Source organism: Pteropus medius, unplaced genomic scaffold (genome assembly GCF_902729225.1).
Source record: "Pteropus medius unplaced genomic scaffold, Ma_sr-lr_union100, whole genome shotgun sequence".
In the NCBI taxonomy this organism is placed as follows: Eukaryota; Metazoa; Chordata; class Mammalia; order Chiroptera; family Pteropodidae; genus Pteropus; species Pteropus medius.
In genome coordinates, this window is record NW_024346692.1 from 518,426 (window position 1) to 539,034 (window position 20,609).

The following is a 20,609-nucleotide window of genomic DNA, read 5'->3' on the forward strand; positions in this document are numbered from 1 at the left end:
GATCAGACAGAAGAAAGGATCAACAAATTCAAAGACAGCACAGCGCAGTAAAATTCATCCAATCACAGAGGGAAAAATAAAAGTGAAAATAGCTTAAGGGACTTATAGGATACCATCAAGTGGTCCTTGATGATAAGCGTCCCAGAAGCAGAGGATAGAAAGACGGAGAAAGCTTACTGAAAGAAATTGGCTGAAAATTTCCCTAACCTGGGGAAAGTAATAGACATCCAGAGCCCGGAAGCCTAGAAAGTTCCAAAAAAGATGAGTTCAAAAGGACACACACCAAGACACATTATAATTAAACTGTCAAAAGTTAAGGACAAGGAGTGAATCTTAAAAACAGCAAGAGAAAAACAACTGGTTTCACATAAGGGAATCCCCATAAGACAATCAGATTTTGTTATCAGCAACGTTACAGACCAGGAAGGAGTGGCACGACATATTCAAAGTGTGGGAAGACAAAAACTGCCAACCAAGAATATATCAAGTCCTTAATGTCATTGATAGATACTGCGACTTTAAGCAAATTGATGAAATGACATATAATGAAACCAATTTCACCACAGGCTAACTGATATAAACAAGAATTAAGTTCTTATGGCATCTCATCAACATTGTAACAAAACCAAGTTGAACAAAACGTTATTCAAGGACCTGCTTCTACTCTATCCAGTAAATTTGTCCTTCAGAATGGAAAGAAAGATAAAGTTTCCAGACAAGCAGAAGATGAAGAAATTCATCACCACTAAATCAGCCTTACAAGAAATGTTAAAGGAACTTCTTCAAGCTGAAACAGAAGAGCATTAATTAGTAATGGCTAAACATATGAAAGTATAAATCTCACTGGTAAAGATAAATATATACTTACTTTCAGAATACTATAATGTTGTAATAGTGATGGGTAAATCAGTTATAAATCTAATATAAGTGTTAAAAAACAAAAGTAGTAAGAAATGAAGTTAAAAGACAAAAGTAGTAAAAATAACATCAATAATGTATTAATACACAAGATAAAAAGATACTGTGCCATCAGAAACATTAAAAAGTGGAAGAGAGTAAAAATGTAGAGCTTAGGTATATATTCGAAGTTAAGTTGTTATTAGCAAAAAATACTGCTCTAAATAAGATCTTTATAATAACCTTAAATGGGATTTTACTTTGGTACTTCTGTTTCTCATGTTTATGTGAAATTAGTTTTCCTGAACTGTGAGAAGAAAGTGATGTTCAAGGTAGTATTCTAACTTAAAAGAATTCAGTCTTCTGTTGTTTTCACGTAATGTTAAAACTATGGTAGCTTCCTTTCTGAAGCTGTCCCTCTGTCCATCCTTAACTGGACCTTCTTTCCCTATCCTTTTGTTCCTCTCAAGTTTCCCTATTCTGCTCAATTTTGATGTTATTATTCTATTCAATTTTGTTTCTGTTCAGTGTGGTACCCTGTCCTGATAGAGAACTCTAGCAGGTCCATTTCAAGAATCCTTTGGAGCCAGTCTGCTCTATCCTCTTCTGTCTTTACCATGAACACACTGTACTTGCTTGATATTGGAGTGGGAACCCCCACCCTCACATTTCAGCTGCTGCTCTTAATATAGTCTACCACATTGTCTAGTAAATAGTTGAGGCTATTTTGGAGGTATCCTGCATTTAGGTTCAATGAAACACTCCATTCACTTTCTTTTTCTCTGCTTAACTCTTGCAGACAGTAACGCTATGAAGGTCTTGTAGCTGTTAGTGGTCTGCCCTTACTTGCTTTTATTTCTGGATGCCCGAGGTTAGTTTTATGGTATGTTTTTGGATTTGCTATCTAGTTTCATTGGTTTTTATGTGAGTATCCCAAGGGAGTCCATAAAACCATGACATGGCCATATTCATTTCCTAGTATCCCTCTCAAAGCCAGATTTAAAATTCAAAAACAAAAATTATGTTTTTATATTCACCATAAACTTGTTACATTTTTGACATCTATTTCTAATTGTTTTAAAACTATCTTGTTGTAAGACATTTCATTCTTTTTTGAAACAAGGCAAAAAAAAAAAAACCCACACTCTAATTCCATGATTATACCAACTTTATTTTAATAAATTCTTTAACTCTTTCCTGGTTTTCAATATGTCTAAATGCTTCCTGGTTCATCATTCAGATAACCTAAAAATGCTTAGCCTTTGAAATATTCCTTCAACTCCTGGCTCTCTAGTTTCTGTTGAAGTCTTAGAATAAGACCACTAGAAACCCAAATAATCATTCAAACACAAGAACATGAAGTGTCTTTAAAAATCTGAACATGATCTGAGTAAAAACCTCATTTTTACTTATTATAACATTGTCTTTCTTAAATACTGGGGTATCGTATACATGCAAGAGGTTTTCTTCTAGTCCAGGAGTCAGCAAACTATAGCCCCACTGGCTTACTATATATGTTGTAAATAAAGTTTTACTGGAACACACCCATGCCTATTTCCTTACGTATTACCTATAGCTGCTTTCATACTGCAACAGCAGAGGTAAGTAGTTACAACAGAGGTCATATATGACCCACAACGTCTAAGATAAGTTTGCCAACCACTGTCCTAATCTGGAGATTTATTAAGTGAGCTTCCATGAGCAGTACCTACGGGCCCTATAGGTAATTCTGAATAGGATGACTCTTTGTTGTACTGAATGTCCAGCACATTGCATAATATTTAGCATCCCTGGCCCCCCTGGAACTAAAAGGCTAGCACCACTCCCAGTCCTTGTGTTAACCAAAATTCCCTACACATTTCCAAACACCCTCAGAGAAAGAAGAAGTCCTATTTCTGGTTGAGAATCACTCAAGAACTAAATCAGCTCAGAGTAAAGGAGAAAATGGAGTCCATAAATTCTAAATGCTACCAAGAGAAATATAGTCACCTTTTTCAAAAGCAAACTGAAAGTCTATTCTTCTTCCCCTTTGACACTTAGCCTAAAATCCACTAATTTATTCTTAATAAAATTAGGCTTTATAATTTGATTACTATAATTTCATTACTAAAAGACACTGTGGCATTTACTTTTACTTAAAGTTTAAAAATAAATGTACACGGCAACCTTACCGATTTGTTCCATCCAGATTTGATTTATGGATGAAATTAAGTTTTGCATCTGCCCAATAAAGTTTCTGTTCCTCATAATCCAAAGTCAGTCCATTTGGCCAGTAAATTTCAGTGTTTATTATAATGAAGCGACTTGAACCATCCATTCCAGCACGTTCTATCTTTGGTACTTCTCCCCAGTCTGTCCAGTACATGAACCTAAAAATGATATAAATAATAAACAACAAAATAAGCAGATTAACAGCCAAGTTTTTATAATTATCACGAAAGCTCTCAGGAACACTAAAACTGAAACCCCTAGAAATTATCAAAATTTTAATAAACTACCTTTCTGCCACCATCGTAGTAATAACTGATTCAGGCAAGCATCACTGAGAATGCAAAAACCATATGATCAAAGTTTACTGGGAAAAAGGACATTTACACTATCTCAATGTATCTCCCCAGAGATTACTTATTGACAAAGGGGAAAATAGTAGCTTTAGAGAAAATAAACTCAGTAGACACCACCTTAACCACATCATTTAAGTAAACGTCATCAATAAGGAAACAAGGTGGCATTAAAAATGTGATGTACTGAAAAAGACATACCATCTTTTATGTAGATCTCTTACACAGTATTCCTGTCAAGTTATTTAATAGAAATGTACTAATGTTAATTTTCTAAATATGATCATTGTATTATATTTAAAGTACACAGAATTTTTTTGTACTATTTTTGCTTATAGTCTACAAGTTTGAAATTTTTGTCATAATAAAAAAACGTAAGTCTTAATAGTCTCATTCCTGAGGGAAAAAGAAAAATTTCCTTGATTTACAGGTAAAACTTTTAATGTGTTATATTTCAATTAAAAGCACATTTTAAAAAAGTTATGAGGGTGTTATGAACTACATATGAGGTACTCAATAAATATGTTTAAATGCAACTGAAATTCAAGTATAACTTTTACTCAGAAAATTGGTGGAATGGTAATACTGGAATAATTTCACTTGCGTCTATTGGTATTCCATATAAACTTCTTACTCAAAGAAATGATGGGAAGAGAATATCAGGTGGGGAATAAACATACTTCCTAGATACAAGGCACTGTGCTAACTGCTTTATATACATTTTCTCACTTAAGCCTATTAGCAACATTATGAACTATTATTTCTGTCATATTTCAGATGAAAAAAATTCAGAAAAGCAACATTATGAACTATTATTTCTGTCATATTTCAGATGAAATAAATTCAGAAAAGTTAGTACATTGCTCAGTCACACAGCTAATAAATGCAGAACAGAAATTCAAACCTGTATCCCTCAGATTCCAAACTTATGTCACCAGTGAGAGCCTTGACTTATAAAGAATAAAGGGCAAAGTACTCCCTAAATTGAGGATAATAACTGAATATTGTCCAATATGAGGGGAAAGAGAATGATCAGATTCATCCAAGATAAAACTATATATATAAGAAAGCAAGCCAGACAATAATTTCACACCACGTTAGAATTTTTGGTTTTTATTCTGAGAACAAACATAAAGGCACTTGAAAACTTTTAAGGTTGGAGGTGAAATGACCAGCTTTGGGGGTTTGGGGGTGTGGGGGCAGGGGGTTGGCTGCAATGTGAAGAAAGATTGGAGGAAAGCTAAAAAAGAATAGAGAGGCCATAGTTCCCAGAATGGCTCTGTGAGGAGCTCAGCAAATCCTCTCCCCTAAACGCAATGAGGAAAAGAAAAAGAGAAAGAAAAAGATTGTCGAAAAGAACAAGTCTCTGAAATCAATCAAAAAACATATAACAAAATGAAAAGAAATTTCAAAATTCAAGAAATCTAACAAATCTCAGTAAGAACTGTGGTATTTCAGCTACAGGTTACTTGCATCACCATCCACAATACTGCAAGGTTTGTGGCACAGAGTTCTACTCTAAGCAGACATGGCAAGCCATAGAGATTGGCGGCTAACTGGTCCAGCAAAAGAGGGCTGATTTTATTTGGAGTAGTTAATGCAAAAATCTAAGCCTAGAAATGTTGTCAAAAACAAGAGTGCTTTTAGTGGCAAACAATCAGAGAGGGTTATTATCACAGCAATACTGGTTGGGGAAAAGAACAAAATGGCACACCAGACAGAAAATTTAATAGAGAGATCTGGGAAGGTCTGCAGTCTTACTCAGACACCCACAGTAGACAGACACGCCCCCAAGTCAACTCCCTCCTTTGCATGGATGTGTGGGAGGGTGTCATTAAGATTACCAAAATTATTGGCTCAGTTTCTGCCTGAGACTCTAAGAATCAGAGTAAAATAGAGTCTTCTGGAGTCTTCTAACAATGGTGCTAATTTTAGAGTTACCTAGATACTATCTAGGGCCAAAAGGTATTAATAAGTTACCTCTAATTTCACACTGGGGTCAAACAGGTCAGAAGAATAAACTTCAAGGTAACCACAGAAGAAAAACAAAACAGAGTTATTCAAAACTAAAAATAATAATAATAATAAAAGAATAACAAGCATGAATAGATAATATGAGCAGCCCTATACCTATTAAAGAAATTAAATTCATAATTTAAAATCTTACAATAAAGAAGAAAGTTCGTCTACGGCCATGCCACCCTGAACAAGCCGGATCCCATCTGATCTCGGAAGCTAAGCAGGGTCGGGCCTGGTTAGTACTTGGATGAGAGATCCCCTAGGAAGACCAGGTGCTGTAGGTGTAAAAAATTAAAAATAAGGGATTGTAAGCTGACAAGGTCCTTGCAATCTGTGAGGTCAACCAAGGGTTGCCTCGAAGGGAATGGAAGGGAAAGGAAAGGAGGGGAGAGGAGGGGAAGGAAAGGAAGGAAAAAAGGAAGAAAGAACACTCAAGGTTTAGATGACTAAACTGCTGAGTTCCACCAAATATTTCAAGACTAAATAATACAAATTCTACACAAATTCTTTCAAAAATAGGAGGGTGCAATAAATACCCAATGTACTTTATGAAGTCAGCATTATCTTAATTCCAAAATCTGAAAATGACATTACCAAAAAACGATAACAACTATAAACCAATATCCTTCATGAACACAATGCAAAAACCCAGGAATACAAGGCTGGTTCAATATTAGAAAATAATTCACCATAGCAACAGACTAAAGAAGAAAAACCATGTATCATCTCAACAGATACAGGAAGGCATTTGAAAAAAATTTCACCATTAATTCATATCGAAAACTCTCAGCAAATTACAACAGAGAACTTCCTTACCTTAATAATGTACATCTACAAAAACACTTGCAGCTAACACCATAAATAAGGATGGATCACTGAATGCTACTTGGAATATATGGTAAGGATGTCTGCTCTCACTGTTCCAATTTAACATCCTACTGGATATCTTAGCCAGTGGGATGTGGGGAGGGGGAGGAAGAAAAAGAGAAGGCAAGTAAAAGAAGCACACAAACTGAAAAATAAAAATGTCTCTATTTACAGACATGATTATCTATGCCTAAAATTCCAAACAATCTACAAAAAGGTACTAGAATCAATACATGAATTGAGCGAGATCTCAGGATATAAGGTTGATAAAAATTCAATTATATTCTATACAAAAGCAATGAACATTTGGAAGTTAAAATTTTTAAACAGTACATATACAATAGAATTATAAAACATGAAATACTTAGGTATAAATGTAACAACACATGTGCAAGATCTATAGGCTGAAAACTACAAAATGGTGATGAAGAAATTAAAGACCTAAATAAATGAAGAGCTATGCCATGTTCACAGACTGGAAAATTCAATATGATTAATATGCTGATTCTCCCAAAGCTAATTAGGATTTACAATCCTAATCAAAATCCCAACAAGATTTAATTAGAAAATGAGAAGCTGATACTAATATTCATTTGAAAAATGAAAGACTAGAATTGTCAAAACAATTTTGAAAATGAAAAAATCTTGGAGAACTCACATGGTTTTCAAGACTTACTGTCTTTACTACAGTAATCAAGACAGCATGTTACTGACAAAACAACAGACACAAAAATCAAAAGAACAGACCAGTATCCAGAAATATACTCACATATATGTATTTAACTGGTTTTCAATAAACATGCAAAGACAGTTCAATGGAGGACAGCTGCTGCTGGAACAACTGAACATCGATAGGCCAAAAGATGAACTTCAGTCATACCACACACCACATATAAAAATTAACTCATAATGGGTCACAGGGTTAAATGTAAAACCTAAAACTTTTAGGGGGAAAAAACAGAAAATCTTTGTGACCTTGGATTACACAAAGATTTCTAAAATCTGACACTGAAAGCCAAAAGCACAAGCCCAAAAAGAAAAATGATAATCAAAATATAAAATGTCAGCTCCTTGAAAGATGTTAAGAGAGTGAAAAGACAAGCCAAAGACCAGGAAAAAACAATTTATCAAACACACATCTGATAAAGGACTTGTATCCAAACTAAATCATCAACTTTTGAAATGCAACAATGAGGAAAAACAATATAAAACTTGGCAAAAGTTTTAAGATATTTCAACAAAGAAAATATAGAAAGAACATTAAACACATTCCCAGATACTCATCATCATTAGCCATTAGGGATAAAAATTAAAACCACAATCAGATAACACTACATACATATAAGAATGGCTTAAACAGAAGCTGACAATATCAAATACCAGTGAGGATGCAAAAAGCAACTGGAAATGAAAAATGGCATAGCCACTGTGGAAAATTTTCAGTTTCTTATAAAGTTAACTATAGTTACCACAGTGCCCAGCAATGTGATTCCTGGGTATTTATCCAAGAATAATGAAAGAAAAAAGAAAATTTATGTTCACATCAAAATCTGTACAGGAATGTTTATAGTAGCTTTATTTGTAATCACCAAAACTGGAGATAACTCAGGTTCTTAAACTGATTAATGGCTAAACAAATTGCAATACATCTGTACAATGGACTACTACTCAGCCAGAACAATAAAAAACAAATTACTGATAAATACAGAAACATATATGAATCTCAAATGTATTGTGCTGAGTGAAACAAGCCAGTCTCAAAACCTACATACTGTATGATTCCATTTATACAACATTCTGGAAAAGGTCAAACTATAGGAACAGTAAACAAATCAGCAATTGCCAGGAGGATGAGGCAAGAAGATAAATACAATGGAGCAAGCATACCCTTTGCTCTAATGCCTTACTATCCAAAATATGGTCCATAGATCAACAGCCTCAGTAAAATCTGAGAGTCCACACTAGAACTATTAAATGAGAATCTGCATCGTAACAAGAAAATAAAATCGAAGTATTATCTTTCCTTAGAGATGTGTCTGTAACATCAGAAAATGTACAGTAAACACACAGTAATAGAATATACACAACTCTAGAGAAACACTAAGAAGTATTTCTAGGATAAATCAATAAAGCATTTGGCAAATTGCTCCAATCAATTCAGAAAAACCATCAATTAAATCTCAATTATATTGTGACTATTTGCTGAACCCAAAATTATAGCTGATACAGTCCAACACCAAGATAAAATACTTTAGATTATTCTCCCAGAAAATGTGGTAATCATTTACGCCATTCACCACGCATAATAAAATTATAAAGATGCTCCAAGATTTTTAATATATGCTCCAAGGTTTCTAAGAATATTTCCCTAATTATTTCATCCAAATCTTTCATTTAATCAAAAGAAAAAACAGGATCTCAATTTTCTCAAACCTTTACATGCATGTTATATGTATTAATCTCAGCCTCGAGAATGACTTGGAAATGGCCATTCTACAAGTCTTGCCACAAAGTGTTTAACTTGAAAATTAGATACAAGTACTGGCTATGTTGAAATTCTGTTGCTATGTTTCCTCTTAGGTATGAGGGAGAACAGAGTATACCACATATATTTAACAATAATTTAAATAAAATTATCAATACTGCAAAATACAATCATTACTCTAAGATCAAGGGATTTGTATTTGTATCAATACATATCTCCTTCACATTTGAAGTCATTAAACAAAATGACTAGTAATACACAGGTTAGGACTTAGGACTTTTGCCCATTCTGTGAGATCTGATAAACTCTACAGTACTTTATAAACCAAATGCTGAAAATATTAACAATAATAACTTTCCTATTACTCCTTCCTACCTTAATTATAAAAATACTGTGTATTAATTCCAGGGGTGACATGTTTACTTTTTATTGCTCTGAAGTTAATGAACTAAAAACTCATTTAAATGTATACTGTATCTAGAGTAGATTAAACATGAGCTCATTTTGATGTCTCCAGTTCTAATCCACTACCACATGAATCAGTCTAGCCTCAAACAAGTTGCTTATCTGTTAACTTTCCACTCCAGCAGTAAGAAACCTGGTTCCCAACACTTACCATCTATTTTAACTTAACTGTTTACTTCTAGTATAGAACCAGAATTGTTAGCTATACCTCTATGGGAAGCAACATTACCAACTAGAGTACACCGCTCACGTGCAATTCCTTTTCCTTTAGTGTTACAGGTTCCATGAATTTCCAAAGTTACTTAGGTAAGCATCTTTCCTTCTCCACTCTTCAGTGAGATTTTTTTCATACATTTCGAATAGATTTTTGGGTCCATCTCAGCCTGCGTTCCATCTTGGGGTCCACCAACCTCCTGATTTTTTTTTTAATTTGTACTCATTAAGGTTCACTTTCTGCTTTAAAGTTATTTTGGTTCTGATAAATGTACAGTGTGTTTTTTAATGACGCTTCTCATCATCTATATACATAACATCCTACAAATAATTTTACCAGACATTCTTCAGATGTGAGTATTTACCAGACAAACTTCCAAAGTTTCCTTCAATTCTACTAAACAGAGCACAGAGTCTACATATTTGTAGGCTTATCTCCATGTACAGACCACTTTCTTCATAATCTCCAAGGAGACTCATTTCAAAAAATTTTGCTTTTAGATCACTAACAGTTGTCTGCTCATGATTAGGCTTCAAAGGGAAAATGTTAGTTATATAAGAAAAAAGATCTCATGCCTTATTTTACAACCAAGTTCTGAGAGTTTCACTTCCACTTCTATCATTAACAAATTAATGGAAGCTTTAAAAGACAGTTATGAATTTATTTTACTGGTCTTCTTATATATAAACAGAGATGATATGGATTCACCTAACTCAGTCTCACTATAAAGATTTGTAAACAAAATCAATCTAAACAGTGTTTGCTGTAAACAGTTTATAATATTAAATAACTGTATTATTAGATACAATACCAATGGTTCAGAGAACCAGACTAAGCCTGGGGATATAAATAAAATACAAGAGCATACAGAATTCTATTCCCTGCATGCCTGCCCCAATCCAAATTAAAACCTCGGAATATGTCTGGAACTCATCTATCAAAATTAAGATTCCTGACTATATATATTATGTGAGGTCCTTCTACTTAATAAGTATTGTATTATTCTTTAACCATTCTTCAGATTTTCAATGCAAAAAAGCAAAGCCATGATTTCTGATTCCTGGTCCAGCATGTAAGAAGCTTAGAAGTCATCACTCAAACCTAACAACAAGCAAAAACCTGAACTGAAAAATCAACAATTCTTGGATTCATCAGAGAAGTGAGGTCACAGATCAAATTGCTACAAAATGAGATAGACAGAAAGGCAGATTCAGAGAATCACAACTTATCAGGGTAGAAACCCATAAGGAACCAGTACCAGGATAGGAAAACCTCATCTGTAACTGACAAATCTTAAAGCTAAAAACTCCAGAGGAACCAGTCATGAGGTGGCCCTCACACTTCTTTGAGTTTTACCTCCAGGAACTCTTCCAGGTCTTCACAGTGAATATCAAAGGAAAATCTCCTCATGCTTCCAGCAGGGGGAGGAAAAAGCTACCACTTTGAAATACATCAGAGCATTCTATTCTTAACAAAATCTGCCCTCAAGAGAAACTTTTACCAGAGCCTAACCTATTGAAGTTATAGCAGAACCTAAATGACCCTAGGGAAGGGAAATAACCCAACTCCAGGCCCCTCTAGCCATCCTGTCTCACCTATGGGGGTGAAAAAAACAGAAGCATTCATGAAGCTCACATCCCACGAGCACAGGCTCACTAAGAGACTAAGACCTAACTACAGAACTATAGAACACTTCACTTCCCCTCTCCGAACACTTCACTTCCCTCCCAACACCCCCCTCTCCCAACACTTCACTTCCCCTCTCCCAACACTTCAACACACTACTAAAGGCCTATTTATTGCAGTTCCTTTTACCCAGTAAACCATGTCCAGCTTTTAACAAAAATATTACAAGGCATAATAAACAGAAAAGTTTGAAAACACAGAGCAAGCATCAGAACCAGAATCAGATATGGCAAGGATGTTGGAATTATGAGACTAGAAATTTAAAACCACCGGGATTAATATGCTAAGGACTCTAACAGAAAAGACAGGCAACACAGAAAAACAGATGGGTAATATAAACGGAGAGATGCAAACTGTAAGAAAGAACCAAAAAGAAATGCTGGGGATCATAAACACTAAACAGAATTGAATATCTTTAATAGGGTCATTAGTAGACTAGACAGAGCTGAGAAAACAATCTCTGGGCTTATGGATATGTCTATAGAAACTTCCAAACTGAAAATCAAGGAGAAAAATACTGGAAAAAAATAGAACAGAATGTCCAAGAACTGTGGGCCAACTACAAAAGGTGTAACATATATATAATGGGAATAGTAGAAGAAAAAAAGAAAGCAATATTCGAAGCAATAATGACTTAGAATTTCTGCCAAATAAATGTCAGGTACCAAACCACAGATCCAAGAAGTTCAGAGAACAATAAGCATAAATATAAAAACAAAAGTAAAACTCTACACTTAGGCATATCATTCAAACTCCAGACAAATCAAAGGAAAAACTCATGAAAAAACTACACAGAAGGAAAAAAACACTTTATGTATTAAGGAGCAAAGATAAGAATTCCATCTGAGTTCTCAGAAACCATGCAAGCAAGAGGAGATTGGAGTGAAATATTTAAAGTGGTGAGAGGAAAAAACCTACCAACCTCAAATTCTGTACTCTGTAAATTCTGTCCTTCAAAAGTGAGAGAAATACTTTCTCAAACAAAAATTGAGGAAAGTTATTGCCTATAAACCTGACTTGCAAGAAAAGTAGTTCAGAGTGAAGGAAAATGATACAGGTAAGAAACTCGGATCTACATTAAAGAAAGGAAGAGCATTAGAAAAGGAATAAGTAAATATAAAATAAAGACTTGTTTTTCTTATCCTTAACTGATATAACAATAATAGTTTGTTCAAAGTAATAATAACAATGTATTCAATTATTACAGCTTATGTATAAGTAAAATGAATGACAGCAATGATAAAAGGGGCAGAGGGAGGAATTAATATTTTGTCCCACTCAATTTTGCTATGAACCCCCCCAAAAAAAGCCCTTTTTGGTTCAGTTAGCTGTTTTACAAAGCTTGGCACTCACTTTTGGTGGTCAATAAGATTAGTACCAAATCCTCATTTGGCACATTTCCCCAAAAGCATCTAAATCACGTATCCAAAGAAAGGAATGAGAAATAGGACCTGAAAGAGATAAATGATATTCTTAAAATGTCACTAGTGGGTGTCTCTAGTCAATGCAATAAACCTGACAGTAGAATAGGGTCTTTGCTTGGGTCTTTTCTGCAGCCATCACAACATATTTTTCCCTATGCTTCAGACTTAGAATCTGGTTTATGAGATTTTGTCCTTCCCTGGGGAGTGCATTAAAATGGCAAAGGTCCTAGAGAGCAAAGAGTGAAGCACTCATGGCACTCAGGGGTGCGGCCCTGAAGCTGATTCCAAAAAAGTGGAAACTACTGATCCCTGCTCAGAAGACACTGTACAGGGATGTGATGCTAGAGAACTGTGGTAGCTGATCTCACTGGAAAATTCATTTTGCAAACCCAAACTCATCATTCAGCATGAGGGGGGAAGAAAAACCCTGGAGAAAAACACTGGAATTTGTTTTCCAAAATCAGACAAAGTATCCTCTGTATCCAAAGTAGATAAAGAATATGCATTTTGTATCTTTGGGTTATGATTATCTGAGGACTTTATTTGGGTCAGGTGAGGAGACAAAGTTGAGTTACATTTTAACACTGTCATATGAATACCAATTTATATCCCTTAGTATAAGTGCTGTGCAAGATGACTAGAATGCTCTGTCCTCAAACACGTGTAATCCAGACATGGCACAAATATACAATATCTCTATAAAAGAAACAAACCCTACTGTTCTAGGTACTAAAAGAAATTAGTGGTTTATTCTATGTATCAGAAAGAGATTATGTGAACTAGAAAAATTCCAAGTTTACAAAAGAGCTTTAAAAATTCCCAACAAACTGTGTTAATGTTCCAATTTTTCACATCAATCTATTATATTTTTTAAAATTGGATCCATTAAGGGTTTTTGTTTGTCATTTTCAAAATTATTCTGTGACTTCAAAATTTCCAGAAACTTTACACAGCTGGAGCAGAGCTGCCAAAAGAAAGTATCATGGGGTCAATAAATGTCTAATAAATCAGCATGAGTTATATCGGCATTGGAGACAGGAGGGAAGGCCATTTCCAGCACTCAAATATATAACAGATATACAGGCTTGGGCTATAACCTGTAAAGCTGCGTAAGAGAACATGAAGAAATCTGGTTGATATGGTAAAGGGCACCTGCTAAAAGCCTGAATTACATAAAGTTGTCAGATTTAGTAAGAAGCAATATTTAGGAGCTACTTTTAAAATACAGTTACTCTTTAAAAGGGGTTGGGCAGCCAATAAGAGAAAGGTGCAAACTTTTTATTTAAAGATCAGCTAGTAGAATAGAAAACAGACTGCTAGCAGAATAGAGACTTCAAGATGCAGGGGAAAAAATTCCTAGATTCTGTTCTAGGATATCACATAAACATTTTCTATTATTAAAATGACAGACTTGAAAACCTCCTACTTAACCCAGCTACCTGAAAATTAGACTATGAGGTAAACTCCTTCACTACATCATTTTATTTTTAAATTTGGAACTCTTTCCAAATTTAAAAATAATTGGGGCACACATATTAAGGAATAGGCTTGGTTTGGCTTAGTTGTTTTTGTTCGAACAGTTAAAAACCTATGATTACCTAAAAGTACTTAATAAAGTTGCTAAATTCAACTATCTGTATAACATATTCTGCAAAAGATTTTTATCAGCATCATATTTAAAAGCCAATTTTAGTATTCTTTAGGAAATACGTGTTTGATAACTCTTATGGCTTCTCAAAAGCCAGATTCGCACAGGGGAAATCTCTCTTCAGCAAAAATTATTACTAACTCTCCAATTATGTAGTCTATTTGGCCCCTAATTTACTTTGGCTGAAATAGGTTCTATTTTGACTTTGAATTAAAAGAGGATAAACACTAACTTGACACTGAAGAATTAAATATATATGGTTACAGTTCCTCTTTGCAATAGTGTGCACATCTGCTATTCATCAAAAATCATTAAAACCAGTACCAGGTGTTATAGGCTGTTTACTAGTTTTTATATAAATATAATTTATTGCTGTTATCTGGCATCATAGCCATTTACAATGCCTTCTGGAAAATAATTTTTAAATGAAGAAGAGTAGAAGATAGGCCTCATTTTAATTAGGAAGTATTAAAATAAGTAAAGAAAACATTAAATTTTCAAGAGGTCAAAATTTCTTATGCCAGAAAGTAAAAATATGCAATTGACAATCGGATTAGATACCAGCCATTTTATGCAAATTTATTATAATCCAAAGCATATAATTTCTACGATTAAGTATGGATAAATTTTCCATAATATTCACAAACCCCTAATCTAATATGTATACTCAATCTGAATCCAATTTCCCCTAACAAAAATATTCAGAAATGTTCAGGTTCAATAAATATAAACTGAAGGGATAAATTTTCAACCTTTACAAGATATAATTACACACAATGGTGGCTAATCAAGACAACATTTAGAAATGAGTCATAAAAACTAAGTGAACTAGATCTATATTAGATCATAAATCATATCATGATCCTTGAAGTTATTTATACAATCATACCTATAACTTAAAGAAGTCATTAATACACATATAGTAAGTATAAATAATGCCCAACTATCATGCACATATATCCCCCCCCCAAAAAAAGGCAATATTTAAAAACATAAAAGTTAGATTTTCTATTTCTGGTAATTTGGTAATAAGATAACCAGAAAACTCTCCTTTTACAAAACACCTAGAACCACTGGTTAGTCTTTTTATTTGACTTATATATTCCTATGGTCTGAATGTGTCTCCTCAAAATTCCTATGTTGAAATCATAATCCCTAAAGATGACAGTATTAGGATGTGGGGCCTTTAGAAGGTGCTCAGTCGAGTTCAGAGCCCTCAAGAACAGAATTAGTGCCCTATAAAAGAGGCTCCAGAGGGATCTCCCAGGCCTTTTCACAATGTGAGGACACAGCAAGAAATTAACCAGAAAGAGGGCCCTCACCTACCTAAGGGGACCATGCTGGAACCTTAATCTTAGACATCCCATCCTCTAGAATGGTGAGCAATAAATTTCTGCTGTTATAAGCTACTCAGCAGGCTGTGGTAACTGTAATAGCAGCCCAAATGGACTAAGACATAAACATACACAAAATAAAAATGTAGAGATATGATATGAAAGTAGCAGAATTCTCTAGGGAGCCAAAAAAAGAACAGGAAAGCAATACATGCTTATGCTACAGCAACTCTGTAGGATTTTCTCATCTCAAAAATTGAGGGACTTTTATTTCAATGGCAAAGCAGGGAAGAAGATAAAGTCTTGATACACAAGAAGCACTGTTATAAGTAAGATTTTTGCACAAAGCACAGACCCTCACAAAAATCTGCCACTGGCAGAGGGAGGCAAAGCTTTTCTGTCGTCATCTAGACTGAAAAGGTGGGAAAAATTACCAAAGACTTTGTAACCACAAGACTGCCCTCACATAGTTTAGAGTTTGAATTTATTCTATCAACAGTACAGGAACTTTGAACTCCAAAAATTAAATATAAAAAGTGATCTCTGCTTGAACAGGGTGGTAACACAGATGTATACATTTGTTAAAACTGCACACTTAAAATCTGCACATTTTACTGTTATTTAAAAATAAAAAATAAAGTGGTTTCTGGAAAAACCTCTAGGGTGCATGGCAAAAGCAAACCAAAACCTCTCTGGAGGAATATGCTTTCCATGAAGCCACTCAGGATTCTCACAGACAACCCCTCTGAAGATCAGCTTACGATCCAAAACTAGAAAACACCTAAGGAAATAGTTTGCCTTAAGCAAGAATCAGCAAATATAACAAAGAACCGAAGTGGATTTCTAAGAAGTTCAGACAACTAAACAAGCTGATAAAGAGTGTAAATTTTTAAAACGATTAAAGCACATAAAAGATGGGAACAAAATACAAGACAGACATCATTAGACAGTAAGACATCCTTAATGAAATAATACAAGAAATGATCCTCAGTGGATACTAAAACAATAGATGAGGAACTAAATATTGCCACAGTATAAAGGATCATCCCAAAAATTAAAGATATGAGGAAAAGCTCAATTTTATAATCGATATAAACTTTCACCATCTCAACTTAATAAACATTCTTAGCATCACTACAAGTTGACATTATATACATTCTGACGTGAATACATAATATTCAGTAATACCTATGAAGCATTCATGCCAAAATGCTGAACTTGTCCCCACTAACCAAGTCTTCTATTGTAAATTTCATTTTACAAGAAATATAAAGGGATAAAAATAAGTCAAATGTCACAAAGAGCTCTTAGAAAATTCAAAATCTGGAACATTCTACAGGACAACTATAGAATCTTTTCAAAAAGTTAAGAAGGTAAGAGAAAAAAGGTGGGGGAAGGGAACTGTTCTAGAGAACTTTAAGAGGTATAACCAAATGCAACTTGTAAACCTTGTTTTGGATCCTGATTCAAATATACTAACTATTAAAGGACATTTCTGAGACTTCTGTAGATATCTAAATATGGACTGAATAATTTTTTATTAAAGAATTATTCATTCTGGGGTGTGTGGAAGACAATGGTACTGTGGTTTTGGAAGAAATATCTGGTTTTTTAGAGATGCAAAATGAAGTATTCACAAATGAAATAGCACTGCGGTTTGCTTAAAATACCCCAACTAATAAAAGAGATTAAATGTCTAAACACAGGAGAGTGGTTGTATAAAATCATGGTACAACCACACATGGAATACTATGCAGTCACACACACACCAAAAAAGAATGAGGAAGATCTCTGAAATGATATGGAATAATATTCAGGATGTACTATTAATTAAAAATTAACATGCAAAAGAGCACTTTTGCTGTTTCTCTTTTGTGTAAGAAAAAATTAAATATAAGAAAATATACATGTGCCAGCTCATTTGTACAAAAAGGAAATGAAGATAAAACCAGAAGTTAACGACATTACAATATCTATAGAAGATAAGTGAGAACAGGCTGGAAAGAAAGGAGGAATGGGACCAGGGCAGAAAGGATGGAAAGGAAGGACACTACTGAGTATAACTTTTTGTGTTATTCCTAGCTCTCAGAAACATGACAATTATTTCATATAACCCCAAAATAAATCGAAAATTAAAATCAACCAGGATACTGGGGGTAGGGAAGGGGTAATTCAAATGGAATACAGTCAGTAATAAACGTATTTAAAAAGAATAACAGCCACACTGCAATAAGTGAAAAAAAAAAGTAATTAACTAAATATAGTTGTAGGAGTATTTTGACTCTACTGGCAGTACTTTCATAATATTAAAATCTAAACAGTAAATCTGTTTCTCTCAAGAGTACAGGTTAGCAACTCTGAAACCTCTATACACTAGGATTGAGCAAATAAGAAAATATACTGCAAATAAGGAGAAGTAGGTTTCTCACTATCACAGAATGGAGTAACAAAAAAGGAAAGGGAGAAGGCTATAATGTAATTTTGTGGTGGTGGATTGGAATTGGAGATATCAACATGAACTAGTTTTTTTAATTTGCAGATACAAACAGAAACACACATAACTAGGTGTATGTGTATACACACAATACACATACACACACACACACACACACACACACACACACACACGTTTCCTAACTGTATCCACTGAGATGACTTAAAAGCAAAGAAAACTCAGTAGCAATGAACACACCTAGCTTCCAGATCTTTGTTTCTAAACACCATTTTCTAATAAAAGGATACAGGGCTCCTTGGAGAAATGACTGATTCCAAGGGTGAGGCAAAAAAGGGATAAGTCTGGAACATCTCGTGCTGCCAGACAGTAAAAAAGTGCTTTAAAAATAATAAAGGACTGTCAAAACGACACAGGAACAAATGTGAAGGAACTCCCAATGGTCAAATATGAGCAAGAAATAATAACAGTAATGGATTATAACCTACAGAATAAAATAAATGTCCATGAGTACAAACTAGATAAATAACTGAATAAATACATAAGTAGGCGAGACAGGACAGCTCTTCCTTAAGGTAGAATTCTAATTAATAATGCATATAAGAGGAACAATGACACTAGAAAAGCCACCATTTGGCAAACAACACAATAATAACTGTTGTAGGCAAAAATCATCAAAGAATGCTAAAATCAGTGAATAAAAGCATGATGGGAGACAAGATGACTGCATAGCTTCAAATACTACAAGGAAAAAAATAGTAAATGCAATTTTTAAAAAACTGGCAGACAACACCATAACCAAGTGATCAAATGTAACACAGCCAGTATCCACATCTTGTACCAGCTGACAGGATGCCCTAAGAGCAAAACATCACTTCTGTGGTATTTTTGCCAAAAAAGTATAGCTTTAATCTATTCACAAAAAAACATCGGACAAATCCAAATTAGTGGACATTAAAATGTATGGGCAATAATCTTCAAAAGGTCATGGTTATGAAGACGAAGGCTGCTGAAATACCCCAGATTAGAAAAGACTAAAGAGATAACAACTAAATGCAATACGGGATCCTAAACCAGAAAAAGAACACTAGTGGAAAAATTAGAGAAATTCAAATATGGTCTATAGATTAGTTAACAGTATTGTACTAATATTAATTGCCTGATCTAAATAACTGTTCTATGGTTATATAAAATGTTAATATTAGGGGAAGCTGGGTGAAGGTTATACAAGAACTATGTATAATTTTTGAAACTTTTTTGTAAGTAAAATTATTGATATACTAGTCTCTCTACTTTTATGTAGGCTGACATTTTCTCATAAGTCTTTTAAATGAAGGGAATAAACAAAAATATAGTCACTGATGTTAAAAACTCAACTATCAATCGTAAAATTAGGCACAGTTGAAGAAAAAATTAGTTATATGGAAGGCAGTTACAAAAATTAACCGGAAAGTAACTCAGAGAGATAAAGAGACAGAAGATATGAAAGTAAGATTAAGAAGTATGGAACAGAAAATCTGACAATCCCATCATACATCAAACACAAGTTCCAAAGCAGACTAAAGAAAATAAAGCGAAAGTAAGAAATAATGGATAATTTTCTAGAGATAACAAATAATAATAATGATTAGATTCTAGAAACATGAGTTCTAAGCAGAATAAATAAAAATATAGTCACCTCTAGACACAGCGCAGGCAAAGCTGCAAAATACAAAAATAAGAGATGCTTAATTAAGGGCCACTTTTAAGCAATCAGGGAAAAAAAACCACCTTACAAAGCAACAGTTGGAAAATAGCAGACTTATAAAAGCAACAATTAAAGTCATCATACCTGGAAGGACTGAGTAAAAATAACTGTCACCTATAATTACCATTTCAAGAAAGAGGGCAAAATAAATACATTTTCAGACAAAGACCAAGAGTTTACCATTAACAGACTTGCTGAGACATTAAAGAACATAATTCAAGCAGAAGGAAGCTAAATCCAAATAGATTTAAGTGGAATGCAAAAAGCAATGGTAAAATAAGAAATTGATAGAGTGAATAAATCTAAAAACACAGAATTTATTGAATAGACTATCATGTTCCCTTTTAAAATAAATCAAATTGCAAAAAAAAATAAAAAATAAGAACAAAATAAAATAAAATAAAATAAAATAAAATAAAATAAAATAAAAACCATGGCTTCAGCAAGATACTTTTCATGAAGAACAAAGCACCACACATGGAATCGGAAAAATCTCAACTAAGAATCTAGCTTTCTCTTATCTTACCTTGGCCAGAGGCCTCAGTTTCATCAGACAAAAAGTGAAGACATTTAGCTAAAAGATCCTTAACATTCCCAACTAGTTCTAGGACTAAGTGGGTAAAAAATAGGGTTCCCCAATTACCAGGACATCTTGCAAAACAAAGCTAGATATGATATAAAACAAGCTCCAGTGAGTGTATTTTTATAAAATATCTTAATAACTTCTGTTGAAAAAACTATAAATCTTAATTATATTTTAAATAAACGATTGAAATCAAAGCCATACCAATTTAGAATTCACAAACATCC

The 20,609-nt window shown here is 33.9% G+C and overlaps 1 protein-coding gene and 1 non-coding gene across 2 annotated transcripts in view; one reads left to right on the forward strand and one right to left on the reverse strand.

The window, feature by feature from the left end:
- The window catches only part of LRP6 (LDL receptor related protein 6), a 115,886-nt gene that overhangs the window by 70,099 nt on the left and 25,178 nt on the right, over positions 1 to 20,609 (reverse strand). The window contains exon 3 of the mRNA XM_039876367.1: positions 3,069 to 3,266. Within this exon, the coding sequence (XP_039732301.1) occupies positions 3,069 to 3,266 (198 nt within the window). The remainder of the gene's footprint in view (positions 1 to 3,068; positions 3,267 to 20,609) is intronic.
- On the forward strand, positions 5,643 to 5,761 carry LOC120613796 (5S ribosomal RNA). Its single transcript, XR_005655770.1, has one exon. It is a non-coding gene; the product is annotated as a 5S ribosomal RNA (ribosomal RNA).